The sequence below is a fragment of the Hippichthys cyanospilos genome, chromosome 1 (genome assembly GCF_059441005.1).
Source record: "Hippichthys cyanospilos isolate Australia breed blue-spotted pipefish chromosome 1, RoL_Hcya_1.0, whole genome shotgun sequence".
Taxonomy (NCBI): Eukaryota; Metazoa; Chordata; class Actinopteri; order Syngnathiformes; family Syngnathidae; genus Hippichthys; species Hippichthys cyanospilos.
In genome coordinates this window covers 9,489,107-9,512,828 of record NC_142369.1, presented here as the reverse complement: position 1 = coordinate 9,512,828, position 23,722 = coordinate 9,489,107, and the positions used below count along the sequence as shown (strand labels likewise).

Sequence of the window (23,722 nt, the reverse complement as noted above, 5' to 3'; positions counted from 1 at the left end):
AGACATCTTCAAATGAAATCAGCTACCTGTCTGGATGCGCTGCACGAGACAAACTCCTCATAGATTTTGTCGGCTTTGTCCGCCATCTTGCTGAGGGGGCGTGTTTCCTTGAACTTCTCTACAGCCAACCAGAAGTCCAGATTCTCCTCACTGTACTCAGACTTCAGGAAGTGGCGGAATACTGCCAGGCCGTCTGATCAATGAGAAGAATGATGGAACGATGTAGACCTGTCCTATTCTTTGAATTTATTGCTTCCCCGCCATGTCATCAGCAAATTACGACTTACATTGATTGGCCAAGAGAGCCTCAAGACTCTCAGCCCACATCAGCACCTCCTTGGCAGATGGTCTGGAGAGGAAAGACACATACCAGAAGATCAAAACCACAGACACCTTTAGTAAACTACTGTATGAATGAATTACCAAATTACAAAAAACATCACCAAACCACACTAGGACTCCAGCGGATCTTCTGAAACTAGTCCAGAATTTTCTAGAACTAAACAAGAAGCTGAAGACTTCTAGAAGCGCCTGAAGCTTACTTTTGTTCTTGGTCTTGTTTACCAGCCCACTGATTAGAAGCATTAGTCGCAAAACTGTCGTCTGTGTTCAAATCCAGTGGCCCTTGACCTTTTTCTCAATAATGAACCCCCATATGCTTTTTTTTTCAGCCCAGTACCTCCTAACTCACCTAAAGTGATTATGGATGGGGGCGAGGGGGGACCCAACTAAAACTACCAACCTAAACTTTGGAACTACATTTGTAGCAGTACCTCTCGGTATTTTAATCATCAACACCAGAAGATAAGCTTGTGGAACATCTTCTGCTTATATTCTGGCATGTCTGGTGGAAATTTGCGACAGTAATGATATTGCACGTCTGTATAACAGACAATTTAGCAACAACTTCCAATTCATTTGCTCTTAATTTGAAATTAAACCTATTCTTTTCTCATGGCATTAAAAACTTTAAAGTAGATTTGCTGCTAGCTAGCGGAAACCCTGTTAAACTCTCATATAACACTGTAGGTCTTTCATGTACCCTCAGAGGTACTCATATGCACTACACTTGTGGTGGACACGAATCACGAGGCGGAGAAATCCCAAAAGTATCGTGGGATAACAAACCTGGTGTTCCTCAGAGCTCTCTCCAAACTATCACTTTGAACTGAACGCTTGCGTCTGCACAGAAACGGAAGACGACTGCGCATGTCGGAAGCGCTACAACCACAAGACAAGTAGCTCGTTAATGTGTGCGTACACCAGTGTGTCTGTATCTGTGTGTATGTATATACATACAAAAACTTTGTTTTCTTCCTTAGGTCATTTCCAATGTCAACATCCTGAAATGTAAAACACATCCAAAAAAATTCTGTCAATTCTCACAACTCCTGAACATACACACTCTTGTGTGAACATCTGTGTTCTGTAAAAGATCTTCCGTCCAAAGTGTGTGTGCACCTTGGCCCCTCGTAGCAGCGTGAGCGTGTGCTTTAGTGTGACCCCCTCCGAGGTCAGATGCTTCCTGAGTGTCTGAGTGGAAGGGGGACGGGAATGAAGGTCAAGGGTCAGGCGATGGATGGTGCTGTCGGAAAGCGAACGGGTCGATTCCGGTTCCGCTTGCAAGGAACCCTCGGATAAGCAACGTCTGAGGCCTGAACAAAATGCAACACTTTTGTATCATTTCGTTTTGTTTTTGTCATCAAGACAAATACAAGCAAGGGACAATAAACAAGTAATATGAGCTTGAGGAAGTAGTGTTATTTAGTCTGACCATTTCGTCTGGAGGCGGAGCTTAGCCCCTCCTGGTGGCAACTCTCTTGATCCTCTTCCTCCACCTTCTCTTTCCACACCGGGCTGAGGGCTGCGTGGGGACACGGGGGAGGGGAGGGGAGACGGGCATGTAGGTTTGAGGGGGAGGCTGTGAGCTGGGAAGGGTGGTCATGGGGGGAGGAAAGGGGAAGATGAGGGGAGAGGTCACAGGAAGAAGAGGGCTGAGAAAGGAAGAGCCCCAAGTCTGAGGTGGAGGCTGACAACTGTGGGTAGGGGGTCCGGGGTTGGGGGGGACAGGGAGAGGAATAGCGTGATGATTTACACACACATTATACAACACTATCTGTATGTGTGTGTGTTCACACGGTTTCCTGACAACGTGAGAACGTTTTCAATGCTTGTAAGTCACAAAGTTTAGTGCTGTCTGTACCTGCTGGGCGTGGCCGGTTTCCTTGGCAACCAGCTGTCGTTGGATGTTGTCATGGAGACAGAGGCTGACTCGAACTTTCTGCTCCAGGCTGAAGGCCTCCAAACTGAACAGACACTGCCAGCAACTCACGGAACTCTGCAGGAAGAAGATGTGACGTGGCGCAGACGCCACTGGAAAAAAAAAAAAAGAACATTTGTCATCGTTATCATCATCATCATGGTCACGGTTGTCGTTGTCATACCCTCTTGGAGCTGCAGTGTGTTGATATAGAGCGGACTCTTTAGGATGTGACAGCGTCCTGCTTCATCTTCTCTGCTGATGAGTAGAACGTCGTTGTAGATCAACACCGTCACCTTTTGGGGAAAGCCATTCAGAAAGAACAGTATATGAGCATGTTCACTTTAATGCTCACGTAGGTGTGAGAGTCGTTGAGTAATGGGGCTGAGAGTACTCAGTATTACGTTTCAGCTGAAAGTGTGACTGTCAGTGTGTGAGAGTGTTTTAGTAACGTTTCAGTAGATTGAGAGCATTTCAAGATTGTTTTCAGTAAGAATTGTAATTAGTCAGCATGTGAGAATGTCTTAGTTGTGAGTGTGACTGTAAGTGTGGGAGAGTGTTGACATTTGGTACTGTGAGAGCATTTCAGTCATATCAGTGAGAGTTTCAGTAAATACTGTGAGTAGTCGTGTGACAATGTCTCAAAAGTGAGCATGGGAGTCAGTGATTGAGAGTGTTTGGAGAGTGTTTCAGTAGATTTTGTGAGCGTATATGAATATATGAGTGGAGGTTTCAGTAAGGATTATGAGTCAGCCCGTGAGAGTGTCTCAAGAAAGTGAAAATGTGTCAGTTGTGAGAGTAATTGCCAAGGGTTTCAATGGGTGAACTGCGAGAGTGTTTCAGTTGTAACCACCAGTTTGTAAAAGTTTTAAGGGAGTTTCAATAGGTCATTTGAGAGGAGTTAATGAGAATGAATAAAAAGTTAGAAAGTTAGTAAGAATGGTGAGTCAACATGTGAGAGCTTCTCAAGAGTAAGTGTGAGAGTTTTAGTTATTAGTGTGGCTATCGTTTCGTGAGAGTTTTAAGGGAATTTGGCTATCGTTTTGTGAGAGTTTTAAGGGAATTTGAGTCGGTCACGTGAGACCATTTCAGTAATGTGAGTCAAACTTTCAGTAAGAAATGTGAATGTGGGAGAATTTCAGTAATGTGTGAGGGTGTTTCTTGAGTGACAGCATGAACATTTTCATGAGTTCTTTAGTCATGTGTGAACGGGCGAATGTTCTTTAGTGTCTGTGAAAGCAGGATGTGCGCATGATTTTTTCTTCCGCAGCTTTTCATTGACATGCAAAATCATAATAAAAAGCAACAAGTTGTTCGCACCTTGCGGGGCAGCTGCTGGGCCTGGTGGAGCAGCATTTCTTCTGACATCAGCAATGTTCTGTCGGGATTGCACAGGTCCACCGGCTGTCACAATGCAATGTGAGAATGACATCAACACCGCATCAAGGCATGAACAAGAGCGGTTCAAACTTCCGCTGACCTCAACAAAGATGGGAAAGATGAGCGTCTTGGGCGCTTCGGCGATGCCGCAGGAGGGCTGATGCGATTGGACGATTGTGCAGTTTTCGTAATTTTGGTAATTGCGGTAGGTGCCATAGTTGCGCAGCGTGGAGAAGGCGGACGACGACTGGGGAGGAGCAGCGTCCATTGGCCGGTGGATGAGCGGTTGCTGTGATGACTCAAGGTGGGTCTCGCTGAGGAGATTCACACCGCATCTTGGATGAGTCTGGTATAGACGTCCTGTATGCGTGGATATATACACATATAGATTTACACACACACGCCCACACACACTGTATCTATAACCTGTATTGAGTGCATGAGACATCAGACATACCGATGGTCCTGCTTCTGTCTTCAAATATGGGATGGACGAGCTAGAGAGAAAACACATAAATAAGACATATCAATACAAGGAAAGTCAATCTTATCAATTACAGCAAAAGACAGCATATTTTATTTCATAGTGCTTTACACCGAGCACCTTAGAAAATCCACTCTAGGGCTGTCATAATTAATTTATAAACAACGAATTGATTGTCTACATAATAATAATAAAGTAATTGTTGAGTCCTTAGTAACGTCAAATTGTTCCAATCCTCGGATTTTACCTTCTCAACAGTAATTATTCATGAATTTTTGCAGTCTTTCATGACGCTATACTAATTATCTTTTGTGTCTTTCATTCATCAAAATAAGACAATTGCAAGCAGCTGCTTTTAGTTTGGAAAACAATGATTGAACTCGTAATGGAATCAGTTTCTAAAAGGCTCATTAGTACAAAATAAATTCCTCCAAATGTGATGGTGTTGTTATTGTTATTTGGGTGTTTCTGATGACAAAACAATATCAAATAAATAACAATAATTATTAAACAAAAAGTATTGTGGAAAAACATTTTTTTACACACTTTCATACAAAATAAAATCGTATTTGATTATTTGATTAATTGATGGCTAGAATAATTGAGCCCTAATCCAAATGACCTCCTAAAACTACCTTGCAGTCTAAGCATGCACTCGTTGAATTAGTTCCCAATTGCTAACCGTGCCCCGAAGACCTCACCTGCTCTTGTGGTGCCACAGGAGACAGAATGATGTAATTGTCGCCATTTGATGATGTCACACACGTGCCCTTCAGCGTGGAACTGCAAGGTTGTTGTTGTTGTTCTTCTTCTTCTCCTTCTCTCCTTTCTTCTTCTTCTTCCTTGCGATCCCTCCATAGAGACCCCAGAACCTCCAGACTGGACGACACCATGGACCCCCGATGACGTCTGCGGCGGCCATCTTTAGAGTGAGCAGGCTGGTTCAGCAGCTTGGTGGTCTGCGGAGAGCACTGTTGAAAGCTTTCAAAAACATCTAAACTTGATTGATCGATATGAAACACGAGTGGCTATTTTCACATGATGACTTACCTTGCTTGTTGCTGGTGGGTGGAGCAATGTCTCACAGCACGTTCTGACCTCAGGTGAGCCTCTCCACACCACCAAGACGATGCAACTGGGACAACTCCTGAAGTAAGACCGTACGCACACATGCAATTCCTTGCTGCAACACAAATCTCTCTATGTCGTTGCGGTGTAGAAGCAAGGAGTCACCTGATGGCATGAGCCAGCTCTCCGCACTTCCAGATCTCCACAGGAAGTCCGTTAAGCTGCAAAACAGCGTCGCCTTGGCGGAGACCCGACTGATGAGCGGGACCGCCTATAGCCGGGAGAGCCATTTAGATACTGGGAGGGGCGGAGCAATCGGAACATTTAATCTGCTTTCTGTTTTTTTATTGTGACGAGCTTTGAGATTGGGCTTCCTCAGCATGGACTCATCCTGAATACGGGGACACCTCAGGGATGTGTCCCAAGCTCTGTGTCTTTTTGATAATTGCATGCTTATATTTTATGCCACAAAGCTGCACGTTGTGAGATCCCAAACTGATTTTCAACGTTCCTGAAAATAAAGTTGTTTTTTTAATCTACCTAACCCTGAATACGAAATAACCTGCATCGATACCTATCCATAATAAATAATCGATTCACCAATCAATTAACAGAAAATTATTATTAGACATTAAAGCGTCCTGTTCTGAGGTTACAGGAGAGATCTCTTCACAAAAATAAATTATTAACTTATTTATTAATGAATATTTGTCCGCATAAAGTGTCAGACCTGTTCTCAAAAAGAAATAATTATGAATAAATACTTGCCCACAGAAAAATATTCAACTTAAAGTGGGATCATAGTTGAGAACAATAAATCATTAACTTGAGAGGTAACCAAAGGTGGCACATGACAAATTGGGTCAAACCATTCCAGTATGAGGGAGAATCTGAGTTTTTACAAGAATGAAATTGAATAACCTACTTACCATAAAGTTTGCTTTATGAACTTATATTTTCCGGAAACAAATAATTAATTCAACAATAATTTTTAAAGGACTACTTCAAGTACCCCCAGGGATACGAGTTCCCCCATTTGAGAACCAGTGTATTAGAGGACTAATAAAATCCCAGAATATTTCCTTCAGAGAAGCTGAACTTCTAAGCATTTGGTCAATTTTAGCCATATAAACGATTAATCGCTTATCAGAAATACTCATCAAGTAATTTAGTAATCGATTAGCTGTCGACTGATCGTGAGTCCATACATAAGGTTTGAGGTTTCGTCTATGTTTGGAGGATGTTGTTAAAGGGTTTTGTTGGCAAAAGGCAGGATGGCTCACCAACATCGACGGACTGAACTCGCACCGGACTGTCACAGCAAATGGTGAACCCGAATCCATCTTGTCCACGGATGATGCTGACCTAAGAACGCAGAGCCAACGTCGTTACTATTTTGATCATGATTTCTGTCGTTATGGTTGTTATTAGTGTGATGATCGTCGTCGTTATCTTCATCTGTATCCTCAAAATTATGATTGTCATCGTAGCTGCGATCTCACTCCAGTTGAGATGGTTGTGGTTGTATCACCTAAGCAGTGATTCAGCCACGTGTGGTAAACCGTGGTAATTTAGTGACTCTGTTTTGTTGATGTCGAAATGGGTTTAGTGTGCTGTTGCTGGGAGGTCAGACTGTTTGAAAGTAGATGGCATCCAAGTTCACCAAGTTCAAAGTCAATCGCTTACAAGGCAGACATCATCCCTTCCTCAAGAAGACAAAGTAGGCCAAAAGACTCCCACTCTGAAAAGCTTTGGCTGAACTTCCCTCCAAAAATTCATCTCAAGTCACCTGCTGATGTCAACACTCCATTGCCAATGCCTAAAGTGTGTGTGTTTTTTTTTAGTGTTTAGAAGATCTCATCCCAACTGTTTTTATTTCTGTTTCCATGACACCAACTGTGTGACCGAGTAAAGCCGGCGTCCTCAAAGTAATCAGACTGACACCCGAAATTAAAACTCCTCTAGAGGTCCACCGTGTGACCTTTCGCCGAGTGGATTCTTTGCGCTGTTTGCGTTGTTCTGCAGAGACGACCTTCACTGTGGACTCGGACAACCTTCGCTTGTGAGTCACTTTTCCAGTAAAGCTGAGTGTGGGAATTTCATCTTTTGGAGGAAGGACTTCCTGAGCCGGCAAACCTTGTCTTTGTAAACATTTGCCAAGAAAAGCACACAAAACTCCATAGCAGAACAGGAGGTATCAACAGAACCAGCAGAATAATGGACTCTTGCACAACACAACATCACCAAATGATAATATATATATATATATATATATATATATATATATATATATATATATATATATATATATATATAAAACATGGTTCGTTTTCCCCAAAACAAGCTAAAAAACTGTATTGTTCTGAATAAAACTACCCAGAGGTTGAAGTCAAGTTGACCCAAACATTTGACTCATAATCGGGTTATTTTTTAACCCAACTGCTATAAGAGTCACAGTGGGTCTACATTTTTTTCTAAATGATGTACCTACCTAACTAGCCCAAAACATTTTTGTCTGATTTACCCAAATAAATCATTTATTAAACTTCGGAAATGTATTTGTCATGCTATCCCTATGCATACTTTATTCAGTACAGAATTTGAAAAAAAAAATATCGTTTAAATAATCAAATTCTGTCACATTGAAAATCTGTGGAAAATTTGACAATGCAAAGTCATCATGCTTTTCAGCAAATGAGTAACTATAACACAATGTAGCTATAAGTTCTTTCATATTTTAATTAATTGGCTCTTAATTTGAAAGCAACACTGTAAAGTTTCTGTTACAGCACTAAAAATTACCGTAATTCCCCACGTATAAGACACACCTGTGTATTAATTAATCAATAATAATAATAACAATTAATTAATTAATTACCTCTAATTTTTGGGTCAAATTCTGGTATTTTCTGTGTTACCGTGTATAAGACACACCAACACTTTGGCAACAACAAAAAAATAATAGCAAAACAGAATAAAGCTCATCTTCCTAAACTCTTCATGTTTCATATAAGTTATACATTTGCTGAGCATTAAATTGAGTGTTTTTCAGATATCCCACATTGTGAGCGTTCAGAGAACACCTCGCCAGCGTAACATTGGTGTTTCACCTAGTTTATTATTGTGTGTAAATGCCATAAGACTTCAAGTTAAATAAAAAACCTTACCGTGCGCACCAGTACTTTTGGCTCTTTTTTTGGGGGAAAAAAAAGTCTTATATTTGGGGAATCATGGTATTAAGATTAACCAATACGTTGAGAAATTGAAAAAATTTGAAGCACCTTAAACACACCGGTATTTGTAACCCCATTTGAGAAGTGGTCGCGTATGGAATACAAATAAACATTCCGCCAAGCACAATACTTCAATTTATAAACACTTCAGTGATTGAATATCCACAGTTGTGATTTTATGGAAAAATCATACACTTTTTATGTGTGTTAATTTTTTATAAATCCGTCCCTTTCCCACTCACACTCACACACACACTTCCACACACACATTCAGTAAGTGCATCTGTTGCAGGACATGAAAGATTAAAGAAGTGCATAAAAGATGGACACAGAAGACCCAGAAGTACCAACCTGAGGCAGGTTCTGTCCAATGCACAAGCGACATAGGCGGGAGATGGTGTGCATGATGGCGTGCGACAGCTGCACCAGTCCTCACTTAGACGGACTCAGTCCAACCCTAGCCCGCCTTTACCCGTGTACTTTTACATCCAAACAGGGCCCAGACACCACAAATATCCGGAATCCACCGTGTGACCATTAGAACTAGAACCAGCATACCTCGAACAAAAAGTGGACTCTGAGTCAAAGCGTGGAGGTGAATGTGTGTGGATGTGAGAATAATGGCAGGAAACACACAGTCACACACAAACACTGCATGTGTCCCTTCGATAAGACACACACACAAACACACACACGTTTCCTGAATTTTAGGAGCTGGATTTTCCCACAATAACAAGTGAAGATATCACTGCATGTGACATGGGCCCTACATTTCCCACAATTCCCTTGATTGCATACCCTACAACCTTTGCAAGAAGCGTGAGAAAACGGTTGTTGGTACTGAGACTCAGAACCAAAAGGCCGAACCATTTGGGGTAAAAAAAATAAGCAACAGGTTATTCAGATGATTAAACTATACTGTATATACATTAAAAAATACATGAAAACAATTTTGTTTGTTTGTTTTTTGGGGGGTTGGTCATTTGATGCATTCTTTTTCTTTTTTTTTTGACCCACTACTTGGGTCAATTTGACTCGAGGCTGTTTTGTGACAAAGCAAAATAAGTGTCAAAGTAAAAAAATTAGCTCGCCGGTACATTTTTTTGATCCAGAGTTTTAAAAGCATGAACTACGTTGTCCCTCATAACCCAATTTTGGTTATTTTGAGTTGTCACATTGTGGTTCAGTTTAGATTTGACTTTTGTCATGTTTTCATGTAGGTGTCGTTTAGGTTGATCGCATTCACCTGTGCTTGTAAACCTGGTCCCTTGTGTCACCCAAATAGTTCCCTCCAACCCTTTGTGCCTTGTCCAGGTGTTCCTTGTTGTCTGATTAGTTGACATTAGTTCCTTGCTTTTGTTCAATTCTGGTGAGTTCATTGTTAGTTACATCACAGTCCTTGTCCTAGTCAAATTTTGTTTCTTGTTTTTCTCAAGTTCTCTTTGGTTATATTTTTGGTAAGTTTATTGCTGGACTTGTCACTTTGTATCTTGATTTCTTTTTTGATACTTATATTTTTTTCTTGAAAACATTCCAGCACCTCATTTTCCTTTTGTCCTCTGTGAATTATTTTTCCTAAGTACTTCCTGCCTTCCTGTATTTCGGTCCTGCGCATAACCTGACGATAACTGAAAGAAAAAGAGAACTAAATACCTCAACTAATGAGACGAGGAAGACACAAAGGGTCGGAGGGACCTGATTGGGTGACATGGCGGTTTGACAAGCACAGGTGGATGCAATCAAACTAGATGACAGTGACAAACGAGACAAGAAAATCTGACAAATCAAATCTAAACAAAACCAACTCAAACTTGGGGAGGAAAAAAGTGTCAACTAAAATAATCAGAATTGGATGTCACTGACTGATGCGCTTTTTGCTGACAGATGACTAATGACGAAAAAAAAGCTTAACTTAGCATTGACAGAAATGTGGGTTTTTGTTCGTCGGCGTATTCGTCACACCGTCACTGACGGAGGCCCTTTTGCTGACAAATGAAAGATCAGCAAATATTTGCAAATTGTCAACACCTGGGTGGTGAGGAAATGATGACGGAAGGGTGGGTAAAATAAAACGACAAATTGGTTCAACTTAAAAAAAAAAAGGGGGGCAGAGATGACGAATCCTGAATGATGGACCAGCAAAAATTTGCAAAATGCCCAAAAAGGTCAAACCGATCCCAGAGGCTTGCCAGTCCTTTTTTAAACTATTTCCAGAGAATGCCAAGTTTGGACTCACCGTCAGTTGAGTTCTGGTGTCCCGGGTGGCGTTCCGATTGGCAGTCTTGTTTATCTCCCAGTTGGTGTCTTGTTTGACATCACGTTTGGGATCCAAGGCGGGATCCCTTTTTCCATCCCGGGTGGCGTCTCTGCCGGCTTCTCTGCCGGCTGTTCCGAGCTGTGCCGGTCTTGACGGTCTGTCGGTTCCGGCCGCAGAGTCAGTGAAGTTCTTTCGCTCTGGGAGACTGGCAGTAGAGTTGCCGGCGGTGCGGAGTTCTGCGGCGAGCAAATAAGCATCGTCGCAATCACGCCAATCGTCGCAATCGTGGTAGTTATCGTGATTATCGTCACACTCCACGCGATCGTTGCGCCAGGACCAGGTGGCGTGTTTCCAGAACATGGTCGCCACCAAAGTTATCCTCAAATGGATGATGCTGCCACACCCGTTCAAGAACCAGATCCAACTTCTCGTCGCCAGCCGACAACCTTCTTCTTTTTGTTTGTCCTGAGATGCTCACCACCGACCGTTTTCACATCTTGTCATGATGGGATGTCAGGAGTGGGAGGCGCTTTGACTCTGTGTGTTTGTGCTTGTGTATGTGTGTTAAATAGGACAGAGGTGTGCTGAGGGTCACATGGTTCCTGAGCAGCTTGTGGTCCCCATGGCGACAGTGGGGACTCTTTGGAGTGGTGAGCACTTAAAATCTATTTCTATCACTGCACTTTACATCACATGACACACATCTGTTTGTGGTGTGAGTGTGTGTCTGTCTGTGTGTGTATAGTACATATGTGTGTATGCATATACTGTGATGCCTTGACCCATGTTCTGGTGAAGCTAACACAATAAATTTTGTAGAGAAGCTCTTACTCTAAAAATAATTTATTTGGTCCTATTCTGAACTGAGTAAACTTGAAATGGTAAATTTACTCTTGGAAGACAATAACATTTTCTTAGTAAATCTAGGTGTAATTTTTACTCTGTTTTGAATGGGATCAAATAAACTGTAGTCCTTTAGAGTAAAATATATTCTAGAAATAAAATGAGACAAAACTAAATGTATTCAAAACAAGAGAAAGTCCAAATATAGATTGTGACACAATGATATCTACCCATCTATCATTAATTATTTGTATTACTAATATATTTACACTTGAGGTACTGAGATTTTGTGTTTTGTGAGTAAGTTTATCTTTTAAATGTTACTTTTTCCCACTGAGACAAAATGTAGTTTTTTTTTTTTAGAGTAAAATTTACTTTAAAAAAACGTGATAAATAAGGTGGATATCAAATGGAAAATCATTTTGATAATTTTGGACTATGTTATGCTTTAAATGCATTTTGCTCTGTTCTTCTTGTGGTTGCTTGCCACAGACAAGCAATAGCCTGTCTGTTCTTGGGTCAAAAACAATTCAATTCACAATACAATGGATCAATTTTACCCAACTTCTGTGGATGTTTAAAAAAAAAAAAAAAGATGTATTTTTGTACTTTAAGTTGCTTTGAGCAAAATGAAAGTTGAGTCAAATTGACCCAAGCATTGGACCTGTCCTTTTTTACCAAGTACTTTATCGGTATCGGTAAATTATCAGTACTCACCATGGAACGCAATACTAGTATCGACCACTCTCTTGAAGCCCTTTTATGATCACAGATTAGAAATTACAAATTGCCAGGGCACAACAGTAACTTCATTGCTAAAGTTTGTGTTTTAAAGTTCAACTTTTTTTTTCTCCTTTAAAAAAAAGAGCCAATCAAATACTCAGAACAAAAAGAACTCATAAATTGATGCACCCTTAACTTAAAGTGCAACTGTATGATGATGCTTACTTGTTAAGCATGTTTTCTGCAAGCAACGCTTCTCTTATGTCTATAAAATTTAAAGGGCCGAGTGCAAATTTTCCTGAGGTGATGCTAACGCTAAAACAATCCAAACTTGTCCAACACATGACATGACCTCCTGAGAATATCGTACTCACCCGGCCACCTAGAAGGTGAAGTCATTATTTTGACGGTCTGTGAGGTCACCCTCAAGTGTTTTCTCCGTCCAAACTCCGCCCCCAGGAGGTAGAACCAACCAGAGACGAGCTGCAGGTTAACGTGTGCAAAGCAGGAAGTATCCGTGGTTCAATCAAAAATGTGCAGATCTCTTGCTAACCTGCTACATATTCACTTTAAATTTTAGTATTTAGGCTTCTGGCAGCTTGGAAATGAACCTTAAGCGATGAAATGAGGGAAACAATCCTGAAGCTCATGCAGCCAATCAGCTGACAGCGCCTGACAAAGCACAAACACAAGTACGCTAACACCCCACGGCCGTGCACACAACATTTGACAAACACGCAAATATCACACTATAATTTGTTACTACTAAACTGTAATGGATCTTTCGATATCTGATTTACTCGATCCTACTGAAATGTTTGCAAAAGCACAAATGGAAAGTTTGTACTGGATAAAGACTCGGATTGTAATCCAATCAGATTGCAGAATCGTTTTTTCCATTATTAAACAACCATTTTTTTCAATTTTGATCCAGTCCAAGAACCAAATCCACTAGGATTACCTTTTGAACAACTGGACACTCAAGATGTCAGCTGTCAATGGATGATGCAATATCAAAATGCAAGTAAGGTTTAGTACTCTCCTTTAGTAGAGTAGAATATTTTAGGACCATTTTTTGCTGAATTACAGCTCATTTCAAAAGTTTAACGTGACTTTTTTCATGACTTACCTCTCGGTGTATTTTCTTATCAGCACTGCCAACGTCAACCTTTTTTGTTGGACATTGTCACTTATAGGCCTGAAAGACACACACAAACACACACACACACACACACACACACATATAATTAGCCTATGGAAGTGTACAGTAAAAGTAGATGTAGTGTATATATATATATATATAGTTTTTGCTATATGGTGGAAACCAAATCCCAGTTTTACAGTCTTTGTGGGGACCTCTTGCTCATGTAGGGACCGTTTTGGTAGCCCAAAAAGTTCAGACCATTCGGCTGGTCCTCACATCTTTCAGACCTCTTTTTGAGGCTCAAGACTTGCATTTAAATTACAGTATAGGCTTGAATTGGTTAAGGTTAGGGTTAAGGTCTAGAAAATGCATTATTGTAATAGGTTGTCCCCACCATGAAAGAAAAATCCTTGTGTGTAGGTGTGTGTGTGCATGTATGTGTGCAACTCACAGCAGGAACTGGTGGTTGTACTCTGGGTTCTTGTTGTTCTTTGCTGTTGGAGTCTTCATTATGATGTTGTGGTTCATATCAGATGTCAACTGAACACACACACATTCACATAGGCAAAATAAATAAATCAATAAAGGTCCAGAATGGTCTTTATCATCTTCATGATGTTGACATCATCCTCACTCTGACTAGGGAATCACATGGCCGGGTAGAATTCGCCATGAGGCCTCGGGCCTCGTGGACTGCAGGTAAGAACAAACAGGAAGAGGAAGTCACACATGAGAATGCCATTATCTGCATCTCTTCTCCGATTGGTTCACTTACTGCAAATGATGAGCTTGCCCGCCTCTGCGGTGATTGACAGGCGCAGTTGACCTACATGGGGAAGATTTTTCTTTGATTGATCAATTTGAAGCCGGATGATCGGCTTTTATTCAAACCTCTTCCACGAATTCTTGAGGGGTGGATCTTAGTCTTCCTGCTCTTCTGGACTTTGAGGGATGCAGGTCTCCTCTTGATGTGAAGATCCACCTGGAGTAAAGCAGGAAGCGATGAGAAGAAGGTCCGGGATGGGCTTTAAGAAATTGAAAAAGACCTCAGCCAAGGATTCAGTAGGCTGTCCCTTGAATCCACCAGCTCCCTCAATGGCCTTTACTCCACCCTCAGTCTGGTTCCTGGTCTTCTTGATCTGGGCTACTTTGATCTCTGGTCTGATGCACTGGAGCTCTTGTTCTAACCTCCATCCCGACCTGACAAAAAAGATTTGGAAATGCAGAAAAGAGTCCAAATAACAACAACTATCTCATGATATGCTCAATAGCCCGGTTTCCTGTTTTTGGGGTGTGGCTACACTCTAAAAACAGTTGGGTCAAAAATCAACTGATGATGAGTCAAAAATGGACTGGTCCAAAATTTGGGTCACCTTGACCCACTTTCTGGATAGTTTTATCCAAAAAAAAACCAATTTCAAGGCTGTCTCGGACAAAAGAAACCATGATTGGGTTTTTTTGGTGTAACACAACCCAGCAGGTGGAAGTCAAATTTACCCAAATATTGAGTCAGTCCTTTTTTGACCAATAATTCGGTTATTATTAACCTAACTATCTCTCGGTTGGGCCGATTATTAGCCTTTGGACAAATATTGGCATTGGCCTTTTCTAAAAATCTGATGGCTTATAATAAATCGCTTTGAAATTCTGTTTGTTTGATTGGCAGTTAATATAAAAGCAGTTGGGTTAAAAATAACTGAATTATGGGTCAAAAAAGGACAGATCTAATATTTGAGTTTATTTGACACAACGTTATGCGTTTTCAGAAAATGGGCTGTTTCATGACAAGACAGCCACAAAATTAGGAAAGTTGAGTCATATTAACCCAATTATTGGGCTGATCATTTTTTATGCATAATTGGGTTATTTTTAACCCAAATGTTTTTAGAGTGAACTTGTAAGGAATTCTTCTAACCTAAAATATAGATGAACATTTTACATTTTTCATTTTTTAAGTTTTGAAGAACTTGATTTACTGCTGAAGCTATTAATTTGTTTAACATTTCATTTATATTAATTAGACATGCTAAGGACCCTCAGAGGTCCATGAACTGTTTGTTAAAGATATATGTTGTCTAAAATGTATTAAAAAAATCATCTTAAATCTTGTTGTAAAAACATGGACTTAAAGAATTTTCAAGTTGTATTTATTTATTTATTTATTCTTTACTTTTGAGGCAAAAATATTCCCATTTCCTGGAAATTATTACCATTATTTTGACATGCAGTTAACCACATTAACTAGCTAAACTTGTGCCTCAAAAATCTATCCTCTCGCTGGATGAGCGACTGGTGTGGCTACTGTAGAGTGCCTCATTGTTTTCTTCAAAGAAAAGCTCCATGATGAACAGTTGGCATATAAGTATTCCAGCCATTTGAGACATATATATATATATATATATATATATATATATATATATATATATATATATATATATATATATATATATATATATATATATATATATTTGGATAAAAAATAGAGTGGACATCAGGAAGATCCCCAGATAAATTTTATAGTTATTTAAAGCCTCATTTTTTGAACTTGACAATTTTTGGACCCATTCAAATTTGGCAACAATTTTTCGTGCTTTGTCAAATTTACTTGGTTAAAATCCACCTGACAGGAATTTGAATGAAACATTCTCACGGTTGTTTCTGATGTCTGGATCTTTTGCGCTGACTGTCACAAATTTCTTTTCTTTGTTTTTTTGCACTTCTTCTGTTGTCTTTTGGACTTCCATGTGTTGTGTCCTGTCCACGTTGTGTCTTTTGGCCCACTTCATCTGGAACACCACCTGCACAAAACCTGACAAAAGACACTGACCATCAGGTAACAAACCACACAGAAAATTGTCTCACTGTGTGTGAGTGAGCATGCATGTGAGTGTGTAAGGTGTGTGTGTGTGTGCGTGCGTGTCTGTGCGTGTGTGTCTCTGAGTTCGTGGCATCCCAAGGAAGAAATGTGTGACACTAATAGGAGTTAACGAGCAGGGCAAAAGCATGAAAAAGATGATAATTGAAGTTGACAAATTCCATTTGAAAGTTTGATGAGGCTCCAAAAGACCTTCGTTTCAAACACGCTCAAATGGAACTGAAAAGTGAAAGTTTTAAACTGTTTGAAGCAGAAGTGGCATTCTTGTGCTCAATTTCATTTTTCAAACGGACAGATTTGCAGATGACATACTTGTATTACTGAGGAAGAGTATTTAGGAAAAAGGGTCATCTGTTAAAACCAAAATCAAGGTACTTTTTTCATTGCCTAACAACATCCAATAGAGTACAAAAGTGTTTTCTGTTTTTTTTCCCAAAAGAAGTCCTGCAAATAAATGCATTATAGCAAGTAGTACCATTCAAAGTTGTTTCATTCAGGTTGATGCTTACCTTTTGTTCCTGTGCAATGAAGAAGCCTGCATAACTCCTGTTTTTCTCCTTTTCTTCTCGTCCTTCCTGTTTTTCTTGCTATTTTTCTTCTGTCTGTTTCTGCTACACTGAATGAAGGTCCTCAAACTAGCCACTTTTTTTTTTCCTTTTTTGAAAATGTGAAGCAATTTAATGACTTCCTGCCTGCACTTTCAAAGTAAAATCTATTGAAGCTGCACGCGCGTTTTTTGAAAGGTCCAATACCCTGAAGAGAAAGTCTCATGTTGGACAGGCTGTAAGGACATTTGGAGGACTTGATTGAGCGGGCACTCAGTTTTACACGAGGACATGCTCCGGCTGTAACTTTTATTGCAAAACTTCAACACCCGGCATCTAGACCCACTGGCATATGTTTGCCATTAAACGTCACCATGGCAACAACACGCACATGCACACAGACATACACACGCACACAACTGCAAACATCCCTTGTCTCTCTCTCTCTCTCTCTCTCTCTCTCTCTCTCTCTCTCTCTCTCTCTCTCTCTCTCTCTCTCTCTCTCTCTCTCTCTCTCTCTCTCTCTATCTGTAGCCACTTATCCACTCTTGTGTTGCTGGCTTTCTGGTGCCTATCCCAGCTGGGCCTGCATGTATATATATATATATATATATATATATATATATATATATATATATATATATATATATATATATATATATATATATGTATATGTATATGTATATGTATATGTATGACCCTGATACTGCGTAATAAGACTTGTATCGGCAGTGATATCAGATATTGGTACTCACCTATCATCCCTAACACACACACTCACACCCACATACATAAATATATGTTTTTTCCAGTTGATCGATGGAATTCCAAATATAAATAAAACAAACAAATCATTGCTGCAGTCCAACAGTTGTTAATAAAAGCAACTAGTATTGCATATTAATTAATACAATTGCTTTAGAATTCATGACAACCCTACTTGTGAGTAAAGATGATTGCAATCATTGTGTGTGTGCGTGTGACATATAAGTGTGTAGGGTGACACATTGCCCTTGTTAATCTGTCACTCTCAAGTCAATCCTCACAGATTGAGAGCTGATCTAAGAAGATTGGCCGGAGAGTGGCACGTTCTCTCTCTCTCTCTCTCTCTGTCTCTCTCTCTCTCTCCCTCCAAGTCTGCCGTCGTCTGTTGTCATGACGATGTGACAGTTTTTCGGTGGGCAACAGGTCAGATCGATCATCTTTGTCTGGGGTCATCTGTAAGGCCGACAAGTAAGTCGGTTCCTTAGTTATTTTCTAATTGGCTTAAGTGAGGAAAAACGCAAAACGAGGAAAGGAGACTTTCAGGAATCATTTTAGGAGATGAAATCTTGACTTGTTCTTTGGCATGTTTCAATACTTTGGCTACCTGATTTTCCATTTCTTTCCTTTCTTCTGTGGTTTTTTTCCAGGATGATGCTGAATGACAACTGGACAGTAATGAATAACAGCAGCTCGGAGCTGGACGGCAGAAGATCAAGCAAACGCAAGGTTTGTGCTGCCCATTGTTTCTAGAAAAACTATTTAGTAGTTTCTTGCCGTTGACTGATAATGTGTGTATGCTGAGACAGGAAATCCCAAAAAATGACAGAAAATGTGAATTTGCTTCAACAAAGCCAAAATTGTGCATGTTTTATTGAGATCAAAAACTTAAAACTAGTATCGGCCTCAGGACTGATCTCAGGGCTAGAACCAAGACCAGTTGGAATCATGATCGTGAGTCAGCAAATAACAGCTGATTGCTAAAGCAGATGCATGACATTTGAAAGCAGACGAAAAAGGCAAATTGGGGTCAAAGAAAAAGAAGAAGAAGCAAACAGCTAATTTGTGTTAATCTGCAGTCCAAGCGCTTGTAATCTTTAGCAGATGTCGCCATGGCGACCTCACTGAGTTAATGCCTGAAGAGACGGTTAATAGCTAAAAACACAAGTTGAGTGACTTCAACATTGCAAAGACATTTTGACAAAATGTGAAAATTGGCGAGTCAACCAAAGTTTTGCTAATGTGAAAACTGGCTTTGCAGCATTTTCAACAAAAAATATATATTTGTAGAAACATTTATTTGTTCCTTTGTCTACCATTTTAAAGTTATTCAGTAAAAACAACTCAGCAAATTGTTTTGGAGCGAATCACTTGCTGATTATAATTCATATTTATAAATTATTTCAGCAAAGTGTCTTTCATATAAAAAGTAAAGTAACAAAATATCTTATAAGGCTGAGGGAGGCGCTCAAAAGTGGCCTCACCAGGAGACTATGTGAATGAAAAGTGGATTTTGGGGTTAAGGATAGCTAAGCAAGCTATATAAGCATGTTAAATAAAGGTGCCCGAGTAGTTTTTGAGTCAGGGAAGCGCAACCACAAACCAATGCTACATTTGATTCAAATAAATTGTTTGTTGTTTTGCTAAATCACGATACATTTTGACTACCAGCAAACCTTGTTCATTATTTGTTTTATTGTAATAAATAAAGGAGCCTCTTACATGTTGCAAGTGGCTCATTCAGTAGCAGTCACAGATATACCTTATAAGAGAAAAATCATAGAGGCCATAAATAATGTGAAAACGCAGTAGACACATCCATGTTTTCAGGCGGCAATATAAAATGGCCGCCATTGGCTTCACTTCAGCTTACAACAAATAAGCGACATTGTTAGTTCATTCATATACAAGCTCGTGCTGGGGAGTGAAATGTCATTGCCTCGCACTTGCGCTGGTACATGACATTGAGGAAACGTTGACCTTCACTTTGCAAGCATTTGTCACACTCTGTGCTCAGAAATGCTGTAGTTTCCTTCTGTGGGCGATCCTGCTGGTTATCGTGGTGATGATCGGCACAGCTACGGCCACCATCTTCTATGTGAACCACTACCCTCTGCCCTTCATCAGCAGGTCAGGTGCACACACAAACCTACTTTTTTTTCATGATGTCAAGTATTTTCTTTTGTTCTGGCAATTCAACCAATGAAAACAAAGGTTGTAAATGGCAAAAGCTGAAAAGCTTTATCGGGCATCATCACTACCTACTGTTTGGGACTCTGAATCGCTGGTGTTCCACGGCCTTCCTACAGAAAACACTTAACTTCATTTTTTCAATTTTTCAATAATTTGATGGCACGCTAGCTCACCATAATGTGGACCAGCAGTAGAGAAAATACAGATGATGTAACAAACATTTGTAGCTCAATATTCCAAGGCACAACACATCACGGGAGATGAAATTGAATGAATTATTTCAGTGCTCTCTTCGTTCCAATTTAGTCACAGAGACGAAGCCTCATCCTCTGCTCCCGTCATCTCGACCAATCCCAAAGAGTCAGGCGCCCTGGTGACGGTGTCGCGAGGCGCCGACGGCGAACCCATCAGCATCTTCGTGGACCCTAACTGTCCTGACCCCGCCCGCCACTTCGAGCAATGGGAGACGCTGCACACTTCGCTAATACGGGCGCTCAGCACGCGCAATGCTGAAGATTGGCAGGAGATGGGCCGCGTCCACGCGTTGGCAGAGGAGGTCAAGGTGGCCACGGGACACACACGGGACCTCAAGCGGGACGTGCAGGGCCTAAAAAGTGGTCAAGGGGTTTTGGAGCAAAGACTGGAACACTTGCAGAACCAGCAGAACCGCATCGCTCAGGTGAGGAAGCGCATTGCCCATTTCGGCTTTACTTAATTGGATGGTTTTCCCTCTTTATTTAGCACATATTTTTTGCTTTTTGTTTTATAAGTGAGAGGATTAGGTCCGGTGAAGAAAAAAAATGAAGGACTCTCATTTTTAAACCAGAAATATTACGCTAATGTCTAAATTCTGACTTTGTTGATTGATATTTAATTGAGAATTCTAAATGAGATCTAAGTCAGAACTCTGTGGTTTTATCTCATACTCTGATTATAGAGTCAGAATTTGAGATTTCTGACTAAATTCTGAGCATAAAGTGAGAATTATGATGCTATTCTTCAGTCAAAGAGGTCAGTAAAAAGTTACAAATTCTGACTTTACTGTCAAAATTGGCACTATTCTGAGAATTCTGACTTTGAAGGTTGAATTTTGAAAATATTCACTTTAATCAGAATTCTGAGAACAAATACATAATTCCGAGAATAGTCTGAAGTCGACTGTTCTCTGGTTAGTCAGAAGTCCTAAACAGTGACTTTACTGTCAGAATTCTTACTTATTCAAATTTACTCTCAGAATTCTGACTTACAGCGTGACTTAATGTCCGAATTCTAGCTTTATTCTCATTTTAAACTCAGGATTCTGACTATTCTCAGAATCTTGACTTTAGTCTCAGAATCCAAACTGTCAGAAGTCAGTCAGAAGTCAAATATTTTACAGTCCGAATTGTGACTTCAAAGTGAAAATTCTGATTTTACTCTTAGAGTTTTTTATTTGAACCAAAAATTTGGATTTTATTCTTAGAATTCTTCCTTCACCTCAGAATTCTCACTTTACTCAAAAAGGTCAGTCAGTTGTCTGAGAAGTTAGAATTCCAACTAAATTGAGAATTCGGAAAATAAAAAAAGACTTCTGACCAAGGTTGGACTTCTTAAAATAAATTCAGAATTCTGAGATCACAGCGAGAATTCTGTCAACTACGTTGGCACAACATACCTCCTGGTCCAACATTGTGACCTCAAAGCATCACATCAGTTCATATGAAATATGATCATGATGAAGTGCACCTCCAATTGGAAAAATGTTTATCTTTGTGCTCAGGTGCTGTCAGATGAGCATGCGGGAATCCTAAAACTCAGTTCAGCTTTGACAGATTCCCTGTCCAGCCTACAGAGGGAGACAGAGAATATGGGCAGACTCCACAGGGACAAACGCAAAGGTAGCCCGCCATGTTTCAAGCGCATTCCATTCGTCATCTTTTACGTTTTTTTTATTCGAATATTCCCTTCAGCTCTCACGCCCAGAGACTGCAGTGAGGTCATGGCGGCAGGAAATTCCATAAATGGAGTCTATTCCATCTTTCCTGTCCACGAACCTGACGGTTTCATGGTTTACTGCGACTTGACCACGAATGGCGGAGGCTGGACCGTATGTGCTTCACCACAACAAGAAAAAAAAAATCACAATAAAGCTTTAGCTGTGATGTGTTCATTAAGGTTGACTCGACACTGTGAGCTTATTAGCCAGTCACCTCAGTACACATCGTTGCTAATTAGCTAATCATGCTAATATACTTAAAGGCAAACAGCAGAGCTCAAGCTGCCAGGCTGATGTGTGTGTGTGTGTGTGTGCGTGCATGTGTGTGTGTTTGCACAGGTGATCCAGAGAAGACAGGATGGCTCAGTTAATTTCTTTCGTGGTTGGGATGCTTATCGAGACGGCTTTGGAACAATGACGGGAGAGCACTGGCTAGGTCTCGAATGCACACAAATGCACATGAGCGCACACATGGCAGGGCTACGCGCTGGTCGTGTCGCCTAACCACTCAAACACCTGGGGAAATTTACTTATTTATGACATAAGGCCCAGGGAAAAAATAAACGTTGTTAGGATTTTCACTCGTATCTTCTAACAACATGCTAAAAATTCTAACTTTAATTCAATTATATATGAAATAAGAAATTTGCCTTAAACTGAGAATCCGGAGAAAAGTCAGACTGTTCTGACTTTATTTTCAGTCTGACTATTTTTTCATCCTAAAGTGTGAATTCTGATTTTAAAGTGAAATTTTGGAGAATAAAGTGAAAATGTTGAGAATAAAGTCAGAATCTTGACTTTAGACATCTGAAAAAAGTAAGAGTTCCGATTTCTAAGTGAGAATTCTGCAAATGACTTTAATGTCCCATTTCTGAGAATAATATTAGAATTCTGACATTCAGTTAGAATTCTGAGAATATTGTCGGTATTTTGACTTTAAATCAGACTTAGTTTATATTAAGAATCAGATTAAATTGTTAGCTTTCAAGCAAACATTCAGAGAAGTCAGAATCTATAAAGTGTGAAATAACTTTAAAGTGAGAATTCTGAGCACACAGTCTAAAACGTCAACTTTTATGTTGCCGCGTTTTACGATCTCAGGACTACAGAGGATCTACGCTCTGACACGATCAGGAGGTTACGAGTTGCGAATCGACATGGCCGACTTCGACAACGCGACGGCCTACGCTCACTATGCCGAGTTCTCCGTGGGCCTGGACTCAGTCAACCCTGAGGAGGACGGATACCCGCTCACAGTGGACGGCTACTCAGGAACTGCAGGTACCCCCCCCCCCCCCCCCCCCCCCCCCCACACACACACACACACAATAAAAACAATCAGAAGCGAATGAGTAGTCGAGGAAGGAAGACAAATGTTTGTGTGCCCTCTAGGCGATTCCCTCCTTAAGCATTCCGGGATGCAGTTCACCACGAAAGATCGGGACCGGGACCAATCTGAGAACAACTGCGCCACGTACTACCAGGGCGCTTGGTGGTACCGCAACTGTCACACATCCAACCTGAATGGGCAGTACCTGGGAGGAGGCCACGCTTCTTATGCTGATGGCGTGGAGTGGTCCAGCTGGACCGGCTGGCAGTACTCTCTGAGATTCACAGAGATGAAGATACGGCCTTCGCCCAAACGCAATTGACCTTTCACCTCTTACAACAATGTGGATGACATAAAAGAGGGACTCAGCTTTGCAATATTAACATCTTAAATACAAATCTGAAGTTTGAAAAGAATTGAGCAGTCAAACTGCTGCCCTTTCACTTCCGCCATGTGGTTCATTGAATTATTTTGCTGTTAGCTGCAAGCCTGTTATTGTGTCTTTGGATTGCTCTATAAACAACAAAACTTATTAACTCATTCACCGCCAACGACAGCTGTAGACATTCAAGATCCATTTTTAATGTGCGAGCAGTGAATGATTTAATGTGTTGAACATAGAGCTGATGGATTTGTCATTAAAAACCTTT

At 40.5% G+C, this 23,722-nt stretch overlaps 3 protein-coding genes across 8 annotated transcripts in view; 1 reads left to right on the top strand and 2 right to left on the bottom strand.

Moving 5' to 3' along the window:
- LOC148429015 (regulator of G protein signaling 3-like) overlaps positions 1-13,926 on the bottom strand; it is a 14,825-nt gene extending 899 nt beyond the window's left edge. The window contains exons 1-20 of one of the 3 annotated variants that reach the window (XM_088427794.1): positions 13,844-13,926; positions 13,378-13,446; positions 12,860-12,920; positions 12,623-12,731; positions 10,662-10,918; positions 6,476-6,557; positions 5,358-5,463; positions 5,175-5,271; positions 4,826-5,083; positions 4,098-4,137; positions 3,741-4,000; positions 3,581-3,664; positions 2,445-2,556; positions 2,204-2,373; positions 1,775-2,036; positions 1,462-1,655; positions 1,300-1,343; positions 1,129-1,221; positions 288-349; positions 27-193 (exon numbers count right to left, since the gene is read on the bottom strand). In XM_088427794.1, coding sequence (XP_088283920.1) covers positions 27-193; positions 288-349; positions 1,129-1,221; positions 1,300-1,343; positions 1,462-1,655; positions 1,775-2,036; positions 2,204-2,373; positions 2,445-2,556; positions 3,581-3,664; positions 3,741-4,000; positions 4,098-4,137; positions 4,826-5,083; positions 5,175-5,271; positions 5,358-5,463; positions 6,476-6,557; positions 10,662-10,918; positions 12,623-12,731; positions 12,860-12,920; positions 13,378-13,446; positions 13,844-13,920 — 2,604 coding nt within the window. In that variant the 5' untranslated portion in view covers positions 13,921-13,926. Of the gene's footprint in view, positions 1-26; positions 194-287; positions 350-1,128; positions 1,222-1,299; positions 1,344-1,461; positions 1,656-1,774; positions 2,037-2,203; positions 2,374-2,444; positions 2,557-3,580; positions 3,665-3,740; positions 4,001-4,097; positions 4,138-4,825; positions 5,096-5,174; positions 5,272-5,357; positions 5,464-6,475; positions 6,558-8,776; positions 9,062-10,661; positions 11,227-12,622; positions 12,732-12,859; positions 12,921-13,377; positions 13,447-13,843 lie in introns of those variants that run through there. The other 2 variants (XM_088427811.1, XM_088427803.1) reach the window with 2 other exon arrangements.
- Positions 11,233-23,722, top strand: fibcd1a (fibrinogen C domain containing 1a). Of its 4 annotated transcripts, none has more exons than XM_088428109.1 (9): positions 11,233-11,332; positions 16,212-16,225; positions 18,225-18,303; positions 19,592-19,704; positions 20,074-20,446; positions 21,527-21,853; positions 22,082-22,178; positions 22,844-23,023; positions 23,135-23,722. In XM_088428109.1, exons 3-9 carry the CDS (start codon positions 18,226-18,228, stop codon positions 23,392-23,394), a joined length of 1,428 nt encoding a protein of 475 aa, XP_088284235.1. In that variant the 5' UTR covers positions 11,233-11,332; positions 16,212-16,225; position 18,225; the 3' UTR covers positions 23,395-23,722. The 4 variants fall into 4 exon arrangements, with proteins under 4 accessions (XP_088284235.1, XP_088284253.1, XP_088284229.1 ...); XM_088428127.1 differs by lacking the exons at positions 11,233-11,332; positions 16,212-16,225 and adding an exon at positions 17,894-18,045 and having other exon boundaries at positions 21,527-21,644; positions 21,717-21,853; XM_088428103.1 differs by lacking the exons at positions 11,233-11,332; positions 16,212-16,225 and adding an exon at positions 17,894-18,045.
- Positions 14,160-16,808, bottom strand: LOC148429014 (uncharacterized). Its single transcript, XM_088424014.1, has 5 exons — positions 16,777-16,808; positions 16,043-16,201; positions 14,439-14,592; positions 14,284-14,374; positions 14,160-14,218 (listed from the first exon to the last, which is right to left on the bottom strand). The coding sequence occupies exons 1-5, from the start codon at positions 16,806-16,808 to the stop codon at positions 14,160-14,162; spliced, it is 495 nt and encodes a 164-aa protein (XP_088280140.1).

Bases quoted from the DNA above. Each gene is read 5' to 3' on its own strand.
- fibcd1a (XM_088428109.1), top strand. From the start codon at position 18,226: ATGATGCTGAATGACAACTGGACAGTAATGAATAACAGCAGCTCGGAG. The intron at 20,447-21,526 runs GTGAGGAAGCGC...CTTTGTGCTCAG, and splicing joins AGCAGAACCGCATCGCTCAG to GTGCTGTCAGATGAGCATGC. The intron at 23,024-23,134 runs GTACCCCCCCCC...TGTGCCCTCTAG, and splicing joins CGGCTACTCAGGAACTGCAG to GCGATTCCCTCCTTAAGCAT.
- LOC148429014 (XM_088424014.1), bottom strand. From the start codon at position 16,808: ATGCAGGCTTCTTCATTGCACAGGAACAAAAG. The intron at 14,593-16,042 runs GTGAGAATGTTT...CTTTTTTGTCAG, and splicing joins TCCAGACATCAGAAACAACC to GTCGGGATGGAGGTTAGAAC. The intron at 14,219-14,283 runs GTTTGAATAAAA...TTCCCCATGTAG, and splicing joins CTCAAGAATTCGTGGAAGAG to GTCAACTGCGCCTGTCAATC.